At 38.0% G+C, this 18794-nt stretch overlaps 1 protein-coding gene across 8 annotated transcripts in view; it reads right to left on the bottom strand.

Moving 5' to 3' along the window:
• The window catches only part of SNTG2 (syntrophin gamma 2), a 459193-nt gene that overhangs the window by 373844 nt on the left and 66555 nt on the right, over positions 1-18794 (bottom strand). The window contains exon 1 of one of the 8 annotated variants that reach the window (XM_049902598.1): positions 3-11691. The exons of the other annotated variants lie outside the window; for them this stretch is intronic. Within the exon in view, the coding sequence (XP_049758555.1) occupies positions 3-14 (12 nt within the window). The 5' untranslated portion in view covers positions 15-11691. Of the gene's footprint in view, positions 1-2; positions 11692-18794 lie in introns of those variants that run through there. 8 annotated transcript variants of the gene reach the window in all.

Below are 18794 nucleotides of genomic sequence, written 5' to 3'. Positions count from 1 at the left end.
ACCTGGGAAGTCATTTCTCAATTATCTTGTTGTTGTTGTTGTTCATAGCTGTCAAGGTGGCAATCCCACGTACAACAGAACAAGCTGTGGCCTGGTCCTGTGACAGCTTCACGATCATCGGAATGTTCAAGTCCATCGTTGTGGCAACTATATATTGTGAATGTCTTCCAATCCAGAGGGCTCATCTTTGAACGCTGTATCGGATTGAATTTTGTTGTGATCCATAGGGTTTTCAATGTCCAATTTTCAGACGTAGACTGCCAGGCCTATCATCCTACTTTACCTTAGTCTGGAAACTCCTCTGAAACCTATCTACAATGGGTGACCCTGCTGGTATTTGAAATACCAGTGGCATAGCTTTCAGCATCACAACAACATGCAAGCCACCACAGTATGACAGACAGACGGATAGTGGTTAATTATCTTATTGGTAAATATATAAACACTTGACAACACCTTCTATTAGTGAGCTTTTGAAGAAAATGGCATTCTCATAAATTGTTGAAGTACTACTACAGGGGAGGAATGTGTGTTATATAACAATTTTTTGCATTTATCATTTGACTCTGCAATACTTCTTCGAGGAATCTAACTTCAAGATACAGCTTCACATATACACCATTGTTTGTATTTGCAAAAGCCTGGGAAGAATGCAAATGTCTATGAATATGAGTGTCTCAGTCATCCAGCACTGCTTTAACAGAAATACCACAAGTAGATGGCTTTAACAAAGACAAATTCATTCTCTCACAGTCTAGGAGGCTAGAAGCCCAAATTAAGGGCGCCAGTCCCAGGGGAAGGCTTTCTCTCTCTCTCAACTCTGGAGGAAGGTCCATGTCATCAATCTTTTCCTCGTCTAGGAGCTTTTCAGCCCAGGGGCCCCAGGTCCAAGGCACACGGTCTGCTCCCAATGCTGCTTTCTTGGTAGTATGTGGTCCATGTCTCTCTGCTCGCTTCTCTCTTTTATATTTCAAAGGAGACTGGCTTAAAACACAAACCAATCTCGTAGATTTTGTCCTGCCTCATTAACATAGCTGCCTCTAATCCCACCTCATTAACATCATAGAAGTGGGATTTAGAACATACAGTAAAATCACATCAGATGTCAAAATGGTGGACAATCACACAATACTGGGAATCATGGCCTAGCAAAGTTGACACACGTTTTCGCGGGACACTATTCAATCCGTAACGAAAGGGCTCACTGAACAAAGGGATACTGCATGGTTGAAACTTCCAAGAGATGTGCAGCAAGATTGTATCCTTTTACCTTATTTATTCAATCCGTATGCTGAAGAAAATGATCCAACAAGCCAGACTATATGAGGAAAAGTGCAGCATCAGGAATGAAGAAACACTTATTAACAATCTGCAATATGCAAATGGAACAACCTTTCTTGCCAAAATGAAGACAACTTGAACCACTTAATGATGAAGGTCAAAGACCCTCAGTATGGATTACACCTGAACATGAAGAAAACAAAAATCCTACAACTGGACCGATAAACAACATCTCAATAGATGGAGAAAAAACCTGAAGTTGTAAACAATTTCATGCTATTTGGATCAACAATAAATGTCTATGGAAGCAGCTGTCAAGAAATCAAATGACTTACTGCATTGGTCAAAGACGCTGCAAAAGACTTCTTAAAAGTTTCAAAAACAAAAGATGTCACTTTGATGACTAAGGTGTATCTGACCCAAGTGATGTCTTTTCAGTCGCTTCCTACGTGTCAGCACGTGGAAGCTGGACAGTGAAATGGAAGACAGAAGAAGTGATGTGTTTGAACTGTAGTGCTGGCTAAGAATACTGAATATACTGTACACATCCAGAAGAATGGACAAATTACTCATAGAAGAAATACAAGCAGAATGTTCCTTACAAAGAGGATGGAGAGGCTTTGGCTTACTTTCTCTGGACATGTCATCTGGAAAGACCAATCTCTAGTAAACGGCATCATACTTGGAAAAGTAGATGGTCAGCAAAAAAGAGGGAAACTCAGTGAAATGGACTGATACAATATTGAAAACAAAGGACTCAAACATATCAAAGATCATGGAGCTGACACATGACTGGGCAACATTTCATACTGTTATACATGAAAAAAACCAAAGAAACCAAATCCGTTGCCGTCAAGTCGATTCGGACTCATAGTGACCCTATAGGACAGAGTAGAGCTGCCCTATAAGGTTTCCAAGTAGCCCCTGGTGGATTCAAACTTCTGACCCTTTGGTTAGCAGCCATACCAATTAACCACTACGCTACCACGGTTTCCGTTACACGTGAAGTTGTCATGAACTGGAGGTATGGTACGTTCATGCAGTATAATACTATACAGTCATCAATATGAGCGAGAGAGGTATTAGCATGTCCATATGGACTCAATTTTAGGACCTATTTTAAGAAGCAGAAGAATATATATAGTATGATAATTTTGTGTCAGGAAAAGAAGAAATTATATTTTTTAAAAGAAGAATTATAAATACGAATTAGAAAATAATTAAAAGCATTACCAATATGTGGGAGAAAATGTCAGGGATGAGTGAATAGGGATTAAAATGAGAATTCTCTGAATATTCCTTTTCATACAGCTTTAATTTAGTACAGTGTAAATGTTTACATATTCAAAAATAAAATCAAATTAAAAGGAAAATTTAAAACCCAAATGTTAAAAACTTAAATAATTTAAGGCAATTATATATTAAATTAAGGAGTCCTGGTAGCACAGTGGTTTTGCACTGGGCTGTTAACTGAAAGCTCAGAGGTTTGAACCCACCAAGTAATCCAGGGAAGAAAGATGCGGCAATCTGCTTCCATAAAGATTGCAGCCTAAGAAACCCTATGGGCAGTTCTACCTTGTCCTATAAAGTCACTATGAGTAGGAATTGACTTGACAGCAACGAGTTTGGTGTACATAAATACGCATATATATAAAACAAAACAACATTGCCATCGAATGGATTCCAACTCACAGCAACCCTACAGGACAGATGAGAACTGCCCCCCAGGGTTTCCAGGGGGCAGATGGTGGATTCAAACTGCCAAACTTTGGGTTAGCGGTCACACCTCTTACCCACTGAGCCACCAGGGTTCCACATATATGTATATGTATATGTGTGTGTGTATACATATATAGATATACACACACACAAAAAAAAACCAAACCCACTGCCATTGAGTCAATTCCAACTCACAGCAACCCTACAGAACATAGAACTGCCCCATGTGGTTTCCAAGGAGCACCTGGTAGATTCGAACTGCTGACCTGCTATTAGCTATGGCTGCTAACCAAATATATATATTTATATATATAAACTATATATATACATACATATATATGAAATTGATAATACAACTATAGAAAGAAAGTTAACTATTTCAAAAAATTTGAAAATTGTACTGATACATACTTTTCGGGAGCCCTGGTGAAATAGTGGTGAAGAGCTTGGCTACTGATCAAAACAGCACCAGTTGGAATCCACCACCACTCCTTGGAAACCTCATGGGGCAGTTCTTCTCTTTCCTATAGGGCTGCTATGAATCAGGATCGAACCAAGGACAACGGGGTTTTGTTGTTGTTGTTAATACATATACTTCTCTAATTAATTATAATCCAAAACCAAAAATAAACAATAAATAAATCTTCAATCGATACTTCTTTGCTGACAATATTTTGGTATTATAATTTTGAAAATACATAACGCATAAATAGGATTAACAATAAGTAAACATGACAAACATGACAGAGATAAGTAAACAAAAAAACAAACCCACTGCCATCAAGTCAATTCCGACTCATAGCAACCCTATAGGACAGAGTAGAACTGTCCTCTAGAGCATCCAAGGCTGTCATCTTTATGTAAGCTGACTGCCACATCTTTCTCCTCCAGAGCAGCTGGTGGGTTTAAACTGTCGACCTTTCAGTTAGCAGCCGAACACTTACCCACTGAGCCATCCAAAATTTCACTGAAGAAAAAGAACAATACAAAAGAAAAACCAATAAGTCAAGGCAAGAAACCTTAATGCAAAGCTTGAATAAAAACTCTTTCTATAAAGCCATGACAATTTAAGAATACATTTTCTTGATCTATCCAGTAAATGGCCTTAGATGTTTTTGGTTTCTAAATACCCAATTAAAAAAAAGCAACCTGACTCCTTGGAGAAATGGCAGATGACGTTTCCAGAATCAGCAAAGAGGGTACAAGGGTGAAGTTGAGGTATCAGTTGTCAGAATGAAAGGCATTATCAACCCAAAGACTAAAGGGTGAAGATCAACAAGAGACACTAATCAAATTTGGCATTATTTGCTCATCAAAGATAACAGTGACTGTAATTCAGTGTACAGCATTGCATAAATATGCAACTGTGTGTACAGAACGATCATCAAAAAATTAAACAGACCAAAAAATCTTGATTTCTGCCACTGGATTGGATTATTGCACCACTCTTACTTTGAATATTAGTAATCCAAGAGACAAAATTAAGCATTGGCCTCAACTTTTTAAGAGAAACTGTAGTGGGTGTCTAGTTGAGGAAGAAAACATATTGGAGATACACAAGGTTCCAGTAATTGACAGAATACCAGTTGAGATGTTATAACACATGGAAGCAGCACTGGAAGTACTCACTCATCCATGCCAAGAAATGTGAAGACAGCTCCCTGGCCAAACGACTGGGAGAGATCCAATAACTGTGCCCATTCCAAAGAAAGGTGATCCAAAAAAAAGTAGGAATTATCGAACAATATCATTAATGTCACATGCAAGTAAAATTTTGCTGAAGATAATTCAAAAATGTTTGCAGTAGTACATTAACAGGGAACTGCCAGAAGTTCAAGCTGGATTCAGAAGAGGATGTGAAACGAGGGATATCACTGCTGATGTCAGACGGACCTTGGCTGAAAGTAGAGAATACCAGAAAGATGTTTACCTCTGTTGTATTGACTGTGCAAAGGCATTTGTCTGTGTGGATCGTAACAAATTATGGATAACATTTTCAAGAATGGGAATTCCGGAACACTTAATTGTGCTAATAAGGAACCTGTACATAGATGAAGAGGTAGTCATTAGAACAAACCAAGGGGACACTTCCTGGTTTAGGGTCAGGAACAGTACGCATCAGGGTTGTATCTTCTCATCACACTGATTCAATCTGTATGCTGGGCAAATAATAAGGGAAAATGGACTATATGACAAAGAATCTAGCATCAGGATTGGAGGAAGACTTAATAACAACCTGTGATAGGCGGATGACACAACCTTGCTTGCTGAAAGTGAAGAGGACTTGAAGCACTTACTGATGAAGATCAAAGACTACAGTTTTCAGTATGGATTACACTTCAACACATACACACACACACACAAAAATCCTCACAACTGGACCAATAAGAAATATCATGATAAAAGGAGAAAATATTGAAGTTGTCAAGGATTTCATTTTACTTCAATCCATAATCAACATCCCTGGAAATAGCAGTCAAGATATCAACTAATGTATTACACTGGGCAAACCTGCTACAAAAGACCTCTTTAAAGTGTTAAAAGGCAAAGACGTCTCTTTGAGAACTACGATGAGCCTGACCCAAGTAACGGTATTTTCAATCCCTCGTACATACATGAAAGCTGGGCAATTAATAAGGAAGATCAAAAAAGAACTGATACTTTTGAATTATAATGTTGGTGGAAAATAGTGAATATATCATCAACTGCCAGAGGAACAAACAAATCTGTCTTGGAAGTAGTATAGGCAGAATGCTCCTTAGAAGTGAGGATGGTGAGACTTCAACTCATGTACTTTGGACATGTTACCAGGAGGGACCAGTCCCTACAGAGGGACATCATGCTTGATAAATTAGAAGATCAGAGAAAAGGAGGAAGACCCTCACGGAGACAGACTGACACAGTGGCTGCAACAATGGTCTCCAACATAGCAAAGATTGTGAGGATGGCACAGAACCAGCCCGTGTTTCATTCTGTTCTATGCAGGGTTGCTATGAGTTGGAAATGACCTCATGGCACTTAACAACAACAAAAAATGATCATTAATAAACACAATAGAAAAAAATCACCATTTATCAGCTTCAACAAAGTAACTGATTCAGAAGTATCATCAATAAATTCTAAAGCCATTAGGTGAAATATTGTGGGGAAGGGTATATTTTTATGGTGTCAAGTATATTTGTGTGTGTATGTGTACATACATATAATTACATACATATAAAACTGTAAAAACCTGTGAGTTACTACCTTAACCAAGGGAGACACTTAGTACCCTTAATAATGAGACTAGGCAATAGCTAGTTGTTTAGTCAGTTCCAATCATAACAATCCCATGTGTGTCAGGGTAGAACTGTACTCCACAGGATTTTCAACAGCAGATTCGTTACGAGTAGACTGCCAGGCCTTTATCCAAGGCACCTCTAGGTGGACTTGAACCTCCAACATCGCGGTTAGCAGCCAAGCATGTTAACCCTCCGTACCACCCAGCTACTCCAGTAATGGGACTACCTGATGGTATGGACAGGCTGACATTTTCATGGTTGAAATCCATATGCAAATGATTTCTAAATAGTTCATAAAACAAAACAAAAAACACACCTATAAAGAAATTATTAAAAACATTAATTACGGAATCTGGCTCATGGTGATATAGGTATTTATTGCGCTGTTCTTTCAACTTTTCTGGGTTTTATGAGGTATTCATTGATACAAAGTTGGAATAAAACCATAGGAAACAGTACACTAATCCAGAACAATCTGATGCCCATCTGGATGGTGTTGATGAATGGATTTTGAGAATAGCAACCTTGGTGTAAAAATAAGTCATTCTGGGAACTTTAGCCTCTCAGAGATGTCACTCTGAAACTCTGCTGCTGCTTGACTGCTTGCTTATTTTAGGTTTGTTCTCTCTGTCACCATCTGGCCAATGCAGGATGCTGCACGTTGGAGTCAGACAGAGAGCCAGACCCAGACACCAGCTCTGCTCTTTATCGACTGTGCTCTGTACCTTGGAGAATGGAGCACCATCCAGCGATCTGGCTCAGGTCAGAAATGTGGGCATCATCTCGACTCCTCCGTCTCCTCATCTCACACATTCACTCTATCAGTATGTCCTCAGCAGTCTCTTACCCAAATATTTCTCTCCAACTTCCACTTTTTTCATATCCATGGTTACATCACTAATTCTTAAGCAACATCTCTCATCTAAACTGCTTTAAACAACACTTAATCCATTGGTCAGGCTTCCATATTGGAACATCCAAAACATCACCCATAACACTGCCAAAGTGGTTTTTATTTGAAAATTAAATCTAAACACATTAAAAACAACATCAGCTCCACTCCCCATAAATAATTCTCTGTTGTATTGAATGTGGTGTCTGAATTTCCCAGCGTAGCTTAAAAACGTTCATATCCAGTACCAGAGATTTCTAGGGTAACCCAAACCAAACCAAGTCATTGCTGTTGAGTCGATTCCAACTCATAGCAACCGTAGAGTGACCCGATAGGGCAGAGCAGAACTGCCCCATAGAGTTTCCAAGGAGCGCCTGGTGGATTCAAACTGCCGACCTCTAGGTTACCAGCCATAGCACATAACCACTAAGCCACCAGGGTTTCCTGTACACACGGAAATGCAATTTCTAGGCCTTAAGGCATGAGTACTTTCAATTCTTGCCTAGTGATGAGGACACAACTGAACACAGACTAAACCACCATCAGTATCATTCTCTATTGCCACTAAGTACTTACACATATGTTTTGTGCCCAGAAAACTCTTCCCTACTCATCTTTCCTGAATAATTATTACTGTTCTTTAAGGCCTCAGCTTCACTGTCATCACCTTCAGGGAGCCTTACCTGACCTCCTGAAACAGCTAAAGTGACTTTCCTAGGTGTCTGCCTAGTTACCTAGTGCCACCCTAACAAAAATTTCCATGAGTGACTTTGAAGAATAGAAACTTATTATCTTACAGATAAGGATTCTAAGAGTCCAAATTCAGGGTGTAGGTTCTCAGGGAAGGTCCTTCTTTGTCTCTTTCAGCTTCTAGTAGCAGCCAGCAGTCCCTGGCATTCCTCTGCTTCCAGGTGGGTCATCACAGGGCATCTGTCTTCCCCCTGTGTGTGTCTCTGTGTCTATTCTGTTCTTTTTATAACTCAAAAGTGATTAGGTTTAGAACCCACCCTACTCTGGTATGACTCATTAATATAACACAGAAAAAACACTATTTTCAAACACAGTCACATTTACTGATACAGAGGTTAGGACTTCAACACAAAATTTCAGGGGACATCCTTCAATCCATAACAGTGCTCCAGCGTGTTCTCTACTTTTCCCACACAAGCACTTATCGCATTACAGTGAACATGTCTGTTTAGCTCTATTCCCTTAGGTCTATGTTCATATTTATTTGGTCCCTCTCAATGTCATCATACTATAATTGAGAGACCTGAAGCCTCAGAAATGAGTATGCATACTTGCGTGTGCATGAAAACATTAGTTCATTTCTTATTTCTGTGTTTGAAATGTAGCTGTTATTAATTTGTAGACGGGACTGAATTGCTACCACATAACTATCTGACGGCTCGCTGTATTTCAGACAGTATCAATACATCTTCTACCTCTCACCTGGGGGTTACCATAACCTGGAGTTATCTTGCAGCTGTAACTGCTTAATCCTGCAGCATAATTGTCAGTGAAATTCCTATTAACTGAGATAAAATGTGTATATATTTGAACCACCCGCTGTTACGTAATAAGTTTTTCAGTTAGTATTAGTTTCCTTTTTCTCCTTTCCCAGGTCAGTTATCCAAACACAAAAATTTGGAGTCTTGCTTAATCCACACATTCCATTTGACTGGATATCACATCTTGTACCTTCTTCCACATTTTTTAGCATATTTGTGACCTCTTTCCACTAAGCTGTCTACAATTCACAAATGGATTCATCTTCTAAACAGTTCCAGTTGCCTCCTATCCAATCTTACACACTGTTGCCAAATTAATTACTACAAGATATCAATTTATAATCACTAATCTCCCTGTCACTTCAAACATATTCCATGATGAACTGAAATCTAAACTGTACATTCAAGAGCATCCATGATGTTAGATCTAATGAATATATTTCCAATTGACATTGAGTCCAAGTGGACTGCTCAACATGTTATACCCAATTTTGATGTATCTGTATCACTGATTTGCTCTCATCTTTTCTACATTTTCCCTTCCATGCATTTAAGGCTCATTTTTCCATCTAGACCCATTTTAAACATGCCTTTCTAGTCATCAAACCACTCCTGGTTACTCCTCTAAAATCCACTTTCTTAAACAGCCAATGTCGTAACTTTTCAGTAAAAAATTAAAAAAATTCAAGTGTCAAGACCAAGACAATATTGTACATCTCTTCACATCCCTGGTTACCATCACAGCACTCTACATCACAGAAAACCAAACCAGTTTCTGTCAAGTCGATTCCGACTCTACTCAGTAAATAATTATTGAGGATCAACAGGTATCTTACCATGATGGCTCATCAGGAGTAAAAATGCCACAGTTCTGTCTACGTGGTTGCTTAAATGTTCACTGAGCAGCATTGTAAAATGATCAGTGATTATTTCAACTCCTTCAGCAGTCATTATCGCAGTGTTTACTTCAGAGATCCCTATATTCCTCTCAGGTTTCCGCTGAAAATATTTCTTAAAACATCACTTACATATATATAAAAAAAAAATACGTATATATAAAAGCCAAAACCAAACCCATTCCCGTCGAGTCGATTCCGACTCATAGTGACCCTATAGGACAGAGTAGAACTGCCCCAAACGGTTTCCAAGGAGCACCTCTTGGATTCGAACTGCTGACCTTTTTGTTAGCAGCCATAGTTCTTAACCGCTATGCTACCAGGGCTTCCATATATTTATAAAACCAAAAAATCCGCTGTGGACGAGTCCAATCCAACTCACTGAGACCCTATAGGACAGGAAAGAACTGCTCCCTAGGGTTTCCATGGAGTGGCTGGTGGATTCAAACTGCCGACCTTTTGGTTAGCAGTCAAACTCTTAACCACTGAGCCACCAGGGCTCCATATATATATAATAGCCACTAATTTATAAACACTCACTTAACTCTGCTGCCATATCACCTATATTGTAAACAGTTTCTCGCAGCTACAGAGTATAGTACTGACCCAGGTTAGTAGCTCATTGACTTGACTCTATTAATTCTCATTCCATGTTCCTTCCTCATTTTCCAAACTTGTTTCTCACCTCTGCCTTGATGCTTGCTTGTCTTTCCAGGTTTCATCTACTGCTTTCCTCCTTAACCACACTCACCTTCACCTCCTGGAACACACTGCCTCTACAAGGAAAGCAAACTGCCCAGTCTAGCCTGAGCGTTGAGGCTCTATCCTTCGCCACATATATGTGAGCCATGAAGCAGGTATTTCCCGTAGGGTCACCTTGGTCTAATGAATGAGAGCCTGATTTTGGAGAAATCATTCAAAATAGCAATATATGCTGATTACAAGCCAGTAAACAAAGTCATTGTCTGACCACTAATAGCTCTCCTCTCCAGCTTCCCTACAGCTATGAATTTCATTTCTTTCTGCAAGACAGTGTTTCCCCTGCTTTGATGCACCTAGCAGAGCTTAAGAGCTTCTTCAGAAATCAGCAAATTTTTAATGGGAATTAAAAAGAAAAAATGTGAATGAATCATTTTTAAATTATTATAGCCATATCAGTCAAAAAGAGGAGTCAACAGGGTCTCCTTACTAGGCTCATATTTGTATATTTTGCTGAACAATTCACTGATCAGCAGATTTGTATCTTTAATATGCATGGAATCCAGACATATGCAAGAAAAGGTAAAAGGGGCTTAAGGAGGAGAGGGAGTATAGATGTGGGTATGGATCACCCTCTTTAGAGACTTGGAGTCTCATGAGGGAAAACCTGAAAAGTACTATCCAGATAAAATTTAAAATATGCCATTCATAGAATACTTACTGTATGTTCTAGATTTGAAAGTTATATTTCTATTTTATTTCTAATACAACAAATCTATGAGATAAAATTCACTTACCAAGGACACACAGCTACCTAGTAAATGGCTTACTTCTGACTAGGAACCAAAAATATTCAAATAAAACCTATTTTTAATTTATTTTATGTATACCTGAGCTCAAAGGCAAAATGCATAACTATCGTGCAGATCTGTACATCCAACACTAACTTTATAAGACCTTAACATATACCACTGTTATGGTTTGAACTGTGTCCCCCCAAAATATGTGTTGTAAATCCTAACCCCTATGCCTGTGGCAATAATCCCATTTAGGAACAGGTTTCCTTCGTTATGTCAATGATCAGTATTCTTGTAGGGTGTGTTTTAAGTCAATCTCTTTTGAGATAAAAATTGAGGAGTTTAAGTACAGAGAAGCAAGCAGAGATGGGGGAGCAGAGATTCTAAGCCACATAAAGATCACCTAGGAGCAGAAGCTCAAAAGAGACAAGGACCTTCCTCCAGAGCCAAAAGGGAAGGAAAGCCTTCCCCTAAAGCCGGTATCCTGAATTTGGACTTCTAGCTGGGTACTGGGTTAGCCTCCTATACTGAGAGAAAATAAATTTCTGTTTGCTATAGCCATCCACTTGTGATATTTCTGTTAATGCATTTGCTAAGACAACCATATACATATATATGGTTTTCTTAGCTATCTGTATATACACACATTTTTTACTCACAAATATCTATATGTATGTATATATGTGTTTTTACATATGCATACACACTTTTTTTTAAAACATTCGAGAAACCCACATATCTTATTCCATTCCCTTTCTTCTTTAGAGCTAACCACTACGATAAATTTTCTTTCCAATGAAAGTTTTTATATTTTTTACCACATTTATGTATTCATAAGTATCAGATAGTACAGTTATGTGTTTAAAATTATAAAAAGGTTGTCATACTGTATACTTCAGTCTGTAACTTCCTTTCTTACTCAAAGTTATGCTATTTCAATTTAGATATGTTGAGAGAGATAGTCCTAGTTCGTTCATTCTAACAAATGGATAACATTGCACTGTGTGAAATCAACACAACATATGTAATCATCTATAAGATTTGAGTTATTTCTAGTCCCACCCCTCTCCCCCATTATAGACAATACTGCTCTCATCATTCATAAACAAGCGCTATCTGGTATACTGGTCACTTAACAATGTTTTGCTATTAGAATGCTGTCATAGACAACATTGTTCTACATGTCTCCTTGTGGCAAGTACAAGGGATTTCTAGGGTACACACAGAAATGTAGCTTCTTGGCCATAAACCCTGAGTACTTCCAATTCTTCTAGCCCAATTTCTCCTCACAAGGGCTGTAATGATTTACAGTTACATACGAGCGTTTCTGGTGGTCCGCCTATTAGGTGACATTTGGGATTAACACGTCTTTATTTTTCAATCTGATACTCGTGAAACCGTATCTCATTCATGTCTTGAGTTACATTTCCCTGATTACTAGCAAGCATGAGCGTCAGCCATATGTTTATTGGCCTTTAAGACTTTCACGTCAGTGCACTGCCTGTTTATATACCATGGGGCCTTTTGTTTGTTCATTATCTGTTCATTGATTTTTAATTTTCTGTGTAATATAAAATCGAGTTAATTAAGAGGTTTGAAGAACATGTTTTCAATTATGATCATTTAAAACTGATTTATATACTTGATTTATAGCATCTTTGTTGGGAAAAATGTATATATGTAGACATTTTCATTATAATGTGGAGAAATTTTCAACTTGATTCTTTAAGGCAGCGGTGTCATTAGGGTTGTTGTCACCCAGTGAGGTAATTCATGATGTCCCTCTCCCGCACCCTGCCCTGTGGACCTCATTCCCAACCAGATCATATAGAACCCTTAATAATGTTTACATACTATTACCCACTCTAACCATAATATAATGTTATAAATATAGTTGTAAATTGCTTAAATGTAGTATTTCTTACATTATATGAATACTAACAACAAAATTGTTTTGTAAAATCTTTCTACACTGAATTATAACATTATTAGTAACTAAGCAGAAACCTTTTTTAATTTTTCTCCTTCTTTTCCTTTAATTACTACTTCATTCTCAAAAAAAATTATTGATAGAGGTTTACAAATACTAATTACCAGAATATTGTCGCTAAAACAGCAGAAAATTTGAGAAAATCAGTGACTGTAAAGGCACTGGAAGCAACAAAAACAACAGCCGTGCTTACCGCATTTGTAGACGAAACCATGGGATTAGAAGCCCCGTTGTAACCGGGTCATAACGGCAGCTCTGGCCGGAGCGCGTTACAAGGCTCAAAAAGCAAATCAGCATAGAGTTTTAGCCTTTTAGGTGTATTGATACATGTAAGCTGGGTTTAAGAAAAATGTTTTTGTTATTATAACTAGCTAGAGGGAAATTTTTATAAAAAACAATAAATTTCTGCCGAAACTGCATAAAAATTTTATAGACAGTCATTTTCGTGTCTCCCCCTCTGACAGTGTCACCCGGTGTTGTCCCCAATCCCTTAATGACATCATTGCTTTAAGTTTTCTATTTTTCTAATCAAATCTAAAAATAATTTCTTCTGAGCCTTTATGTAATCTCTTTTTATGAATTTTTCTTAAAGTTTGAGTGACATAGGAATGTAATGTCTTAGGTCTCACGTATAGAAAACCAATTATTCTAGCCCAACTTATTGCATAATAATATAATAGCTAACACTGCCTGAGTGTTAGCTCGGTACAGGGCAATCTTCTAAGTGCTCCCCTGTTCCTTATCTTGATGAGCAATACCTCAAAGCACACAGTGATCTGGTTGCTTAGGCTGCATAAACTTTACTATTATTAATATTTTATTGCATTTTAGTGAAAATGTACACAGCAAAATAGGTTTCCATTCAACAACTTCTAGAAATATTGTTCAGTGACATTGGTTACATTCTCCACATTTTGTCAACATTCTCATTATTTCTGTTCTATTTTTTCCATTTCCGATAACCTACTCTCCCTGTCCCTTTACCTTCTCATCTATGCTTTAGAATATTTGTTGACAATTTGGCCTCATATAGATGACTTTTTAAAAGCATGCAGAACTCAAGGGTGATACTGATTACTTCATGAGCTAACCTGCCATTTGGCTAAAAGGTGACTTGAAGGGAGAGTTTTGGTTCAAGGTTTAAAGAGTATCTCAGGTCAATAGTCTTGGGGATTCCTCCAGTTTCAATGGATTCAGTAAGTCTGGGTTTTTTGAAAATACGCAGTTATATTTGACATTTTTCTCCCTTTCTAGCAGGGTCCATCTACTGTGACCCTGATCAGAATGTTCAATAGTGGTAGCCAGGTACCATCTAGTTTTCCTGGTATCAGGGTAGAGGAAGTCGTGGTACACGTAGATAATTAGGCCTATAAGCTGGTTCCTTCTTTGAAACTTGGATTTTTTTCTTTCTCTTCTCCTCCAGAGCAGCAGAGGCTACTAGCTGTATCTTAGATGGCAGCTTGCAAGCTCTTAAGACCCCAGATACTACGCACCAAACCAAGATGTAGAACGTAATCTTTATGAATTATAGTATGGCTGCACAGCTTTTAACCTAGGATTCTTATTATGTCCTTCTCTCATTATCATATTTATCACCAAATCTTGTACATTATATTTCCTAAATATTTTTGAATTTGTTTATTTCTCTCCATCTAAACTTCCACTGCCCTAGTACAAGCTACCAACATCTCTCATCTGGATGTTTCTGTAAGAACAGGCTACATGGTCTCTCTGCATCTTCTGATTTTTTTTCCATCTTGCTCTCCACATTGCAAACTAAATTATTTAAAAAAATGGAAATTTGGTTGTTTTATGCCTGCACCCCACCCATGCGCTACAAACCTTCCACCAGTTTTTCATTCTTCTTCGGATCAAGACAAAACCCTTGCCATGACCCTCAAAGCTCTCTTGGCATTACCACCCTAGACTCTGCTGTCATTAAGCCCCGCCTCCACCCCTCACTCTCAGCATCTCAGCCATGCTGACTGCCTTTCATTTCTCAAACTCCTCATGCCCTCTACCTCCATAAGGCCCTTGTTCTTGCTTTTCTGTCTGACTGGAATGTGTTTTCCATGCTTCACCTACTTAACTCCTGTTCCTCCAATATCTCAAGCATTAATTCCTCCAGGAGTTTCTCTCTGGTGGCTCAACGTAGGTGAAGTCTCTTTCAGCTCATGTAAGTCACTTTTCTGGCCTCCTGGGTACTTTCCTCAGTTATCCATTGAGCATTTCTAGTATGGTTATTGATTATGACTATATGTTTCATTGCCCCATACCTACCCTGCTCTATGGAACAGGGACCATGTCTGAGTCTGCTCACCACTGTACCCCCAACACTTAGCACAGTACCAGGAATACAGTAAGCACTGACACACATTTCCTTTTGCACACAGAATGAATAAACCCATAAAATGCGAACAAAAACTAACTACATATTTTAAGTTTTGTCTTACGGATGTAATGAGAAAACATCCATGTAAAAGTACCTGTCCCATGGCTGTTTTGTTGGTTGCCATCAAGTTGGCTCCTACTCATGCTCACCATATGTAAAACAAATCAAAACCTTGCCTGGTCCTGTGCCATCTCTGTGATTGTTGATACGTTTGAGTCCATTGTTGTTGTCATTGTGTCAATGTATCCCACTAGAGTTCCCCTCATTTTCGCACACCCTCTACTTTATTAAACATGATGTTCTTTTCTAGCGACTGGTCTTTCCTGATGACATGTCCAAAGAAAATGAGCCAAAGTCTCACCATCCTCACTTCTAAGCAACAGCCTGGTTGTATTTCTTCTAAAAGTCATTTGTTCATTCTTCTAGAAGTCCACAGCATATTCAATGTTCTTTAAAACTACTACAATTCAAAGGCTTCAATTCTTCTTCTACATACACAGGCAGAGATTGAAAAGATCATGGTTTGGATCAGATACACCTTAGTCATCAAAGTGACATCTTTGTTTTTAATAGCAGGCATTCCATAAGTGATACCCAGAAACCCAGTGCCGTCGAGTCGATTCCGTGATAGCACCCATTATTGTTGCTATGGTTATTATTATTATGTTATTACTATTATTATTGCTTCTATCACTAGTACTATTATCAATGTTTTTATTACTGGTTTTCAGGGAGAAGAGAAAGCGATATTTATTTTGTTAGCACTGAAAATTTGCTCAAGATTTCGAGATTGTTTAATTTACAGGAAGATCCAGAAATTTTAATATTTAGTATTCATTTGTTTATAGAAAAAGGAATCCGATAACTATATAAACATTCAGAAAATTAAGTATACTTGAATCTTTCTCAAACTCTAAAACAGCAACATTTCAATAGTATTTTTCAGTTGCTTCACTCTGAAATTCTGTGTTCCATCATTATACTTTCAGGGCTTACACCAACCATGTATCGGCATACCCCATAGCTTTCCTGTTCATATCTCTTTCTAGCCTCTGGTCATATCCATCTAGTTTGTTCACGCATCGTGAACTGCATTCCATCATCCTCTATTTCAATATCAGGCAAAAATGGAGCAAATTCTAACAATGTGTCATCTCAGTGATACAAACATACAAGGCACCAACAAAAGGACTAACCTTTCAACAAAGCAATTTATTTAAACTCATTAGCCAGGTCGCTAGTATATGTAGACAAGTCTTTAATGGGTCAACTTTCCACTCATCAGGACAACAAATTTGTTTTAAAACTGACAGGATGAGAGGAGAAATGGCAAGGGAAGGGGATGAAGGAAGGACAGACTCCTATTCCTTCATCCTAACTCTAAGATTAGGCAAATTCAAATGAAGATACAATGTATCTGTTTTTATGTGACTGACTAACATCAGTAATGCCAGAGGCAGTCATTTCTTCCTGTTGGTCACAGATGTGGCTAGCATATGCATCTCCCCACGACCAGATGTTAATGTCATTGCGAGCTGGCTGCCCACACAACACTAGGGACTTTAATACGAATAGCTTCTTTGTAATAACAGATTTTCCTAGGTGTTTTTTATTCTCTGTTTTTTTTAACCAGTCTTTCTCATGTACAATAATCTGAGACAATTATAGTACACAGAATTTCATGTTGTCATAAATACAGTTTTCTCCTCCTATTCTGACATTCAACAATTTAGACGATGTTCTCTGTCAAATGCAATATTACATCACCTAGGGTCTGTCAGAAGGAAACCCTGGTGGCGTAGAGGTTAAATGCTACGGCTGCTAACCGAAGGGTCGGCAGTTCAAATCTGCCAGGCGCTCCTTGGAAACTCTATGGGGGCAGTTCTACTCTGTCCAATAGGGTCGCTATGAATCGGAATCAACTCGACAACACTGGGTACTGGGTTAGGGTCTGTCAGAAAAAAACCAAACTGAAAATGACGTTGAGAAGGAAACTTGGGACAACAAGATTTAATGAAATGTTTAAATATATGCAATTTATTAGCTTATATTTATTTTTGATGTAAAAGAGAAAAATAGTGATTACTATCTGAATGGATCACAATTAGATGTCTGTCTTCACCGTTTTATTTTTCCAGAATCAAACTATAACATTAAATAAATAAAGATGTAATCCTTCTATCATTAGTTCTGTGACATTACAGTTTCTGGAAAGGTGACAAATAAATATACTTACAATAAAAACTGTTCATTTATGTGGACACTTGGGTATTTAGTTTGTAATTCATGCACATTACTCAATATAGTTTGTTTTGTAAAGTGAAAATGCTCAGAATACTACAGTCATTTTGTATGTGACTATTTCTCATGTGCTGGTTGTCAAAATGTGCCTTTTTGAACATCTCAATAGAGTGAAGTTATTAGAGAAACCACTATAATTTTTGTGAAGCACTTAAAAAATAATCAAGAATGGTTACAAATACTTAATACCAGTTTGCTTACATGAAAGAAGATAAATATATACGATTATTACAACTCATTTATGAACTGTGAAAACTATAAACTCATTCTAAACTCTGAGTAACTAAACAAATAAGTTTATTTACAGAAACGCAGTTCAACTAGGTTAAAGAAGTATCATATAATCGTATTAAAAAATAAAACATTTTGACAAACTCTAATACCCATTTAGGATAAAAATTCTCAGCAAACTGGAAATAGAAGGAAACTAGCTCAACTTAATAAAAAACCCTAACAAAAAGCCTCCAACTAACATAGTTAATGGGGAGCAAGTAGATACTTCCCCTCTAAGGTCGGGAACAGGACAAGGATGGCTTATCTCACCGTTCCTGTTCGACACCATACTAGAAGGTCCACTTAATGCAATTAAAAAAGACAAGAAAATAAAATGTACCCAGATTGGGAAGGAAAACATAAAACAGTCTTTGTTCACAATTATGTTTGCCTATGTAGAAAAAAAAAATTTTTTTAGGTAGAAAATTAAAAAAAAAAAAAATTGACAACTCCTGGAACTAATAAGCAATCAGAGCAAGAGCACAGGACACACGGCGATTGTTTTCCTACACGCCAGCAACGAACAACTGGAATTTGAAATTAAGCACATATAGTTTACATTAGAATCAAACACAGGAAATAGGCAGAATCCGAAGGAGCTCTGGAGGAGCAAGGGTTAAGCACTCAGCTGCTAACCAGAAGGTCGGTGGTTAGGACTCATCCAGCCGCTCAAGTGGAGGAAGACCTGGCTGTCTGCTCCTGTAAAGATTACTGCCCAGAGAACTCTGTCACATGAGGTCACTTCGGGTCAGAATTGGACTC

Source organism: Elephas maximus, chromosome 12 (genome assembly GCF_024166365.1).
Source record: "Elephas maximus indicus isolate mEleMax1 chromosome 12, mEleMax1 primary haplotype, whole genome shotgun sequence".
Lineage (NCBI taxonomy): Eukaryota > Metazoa > Chordata > Mammalia > Proboscidea > Elephantidae > Elephas > Elephas maximus.
The sequence above is the reverse complement of the archived record's forward strand: the minus strand, read 5'-3'. Positions and strand labels throughout refer to the sequence as shown.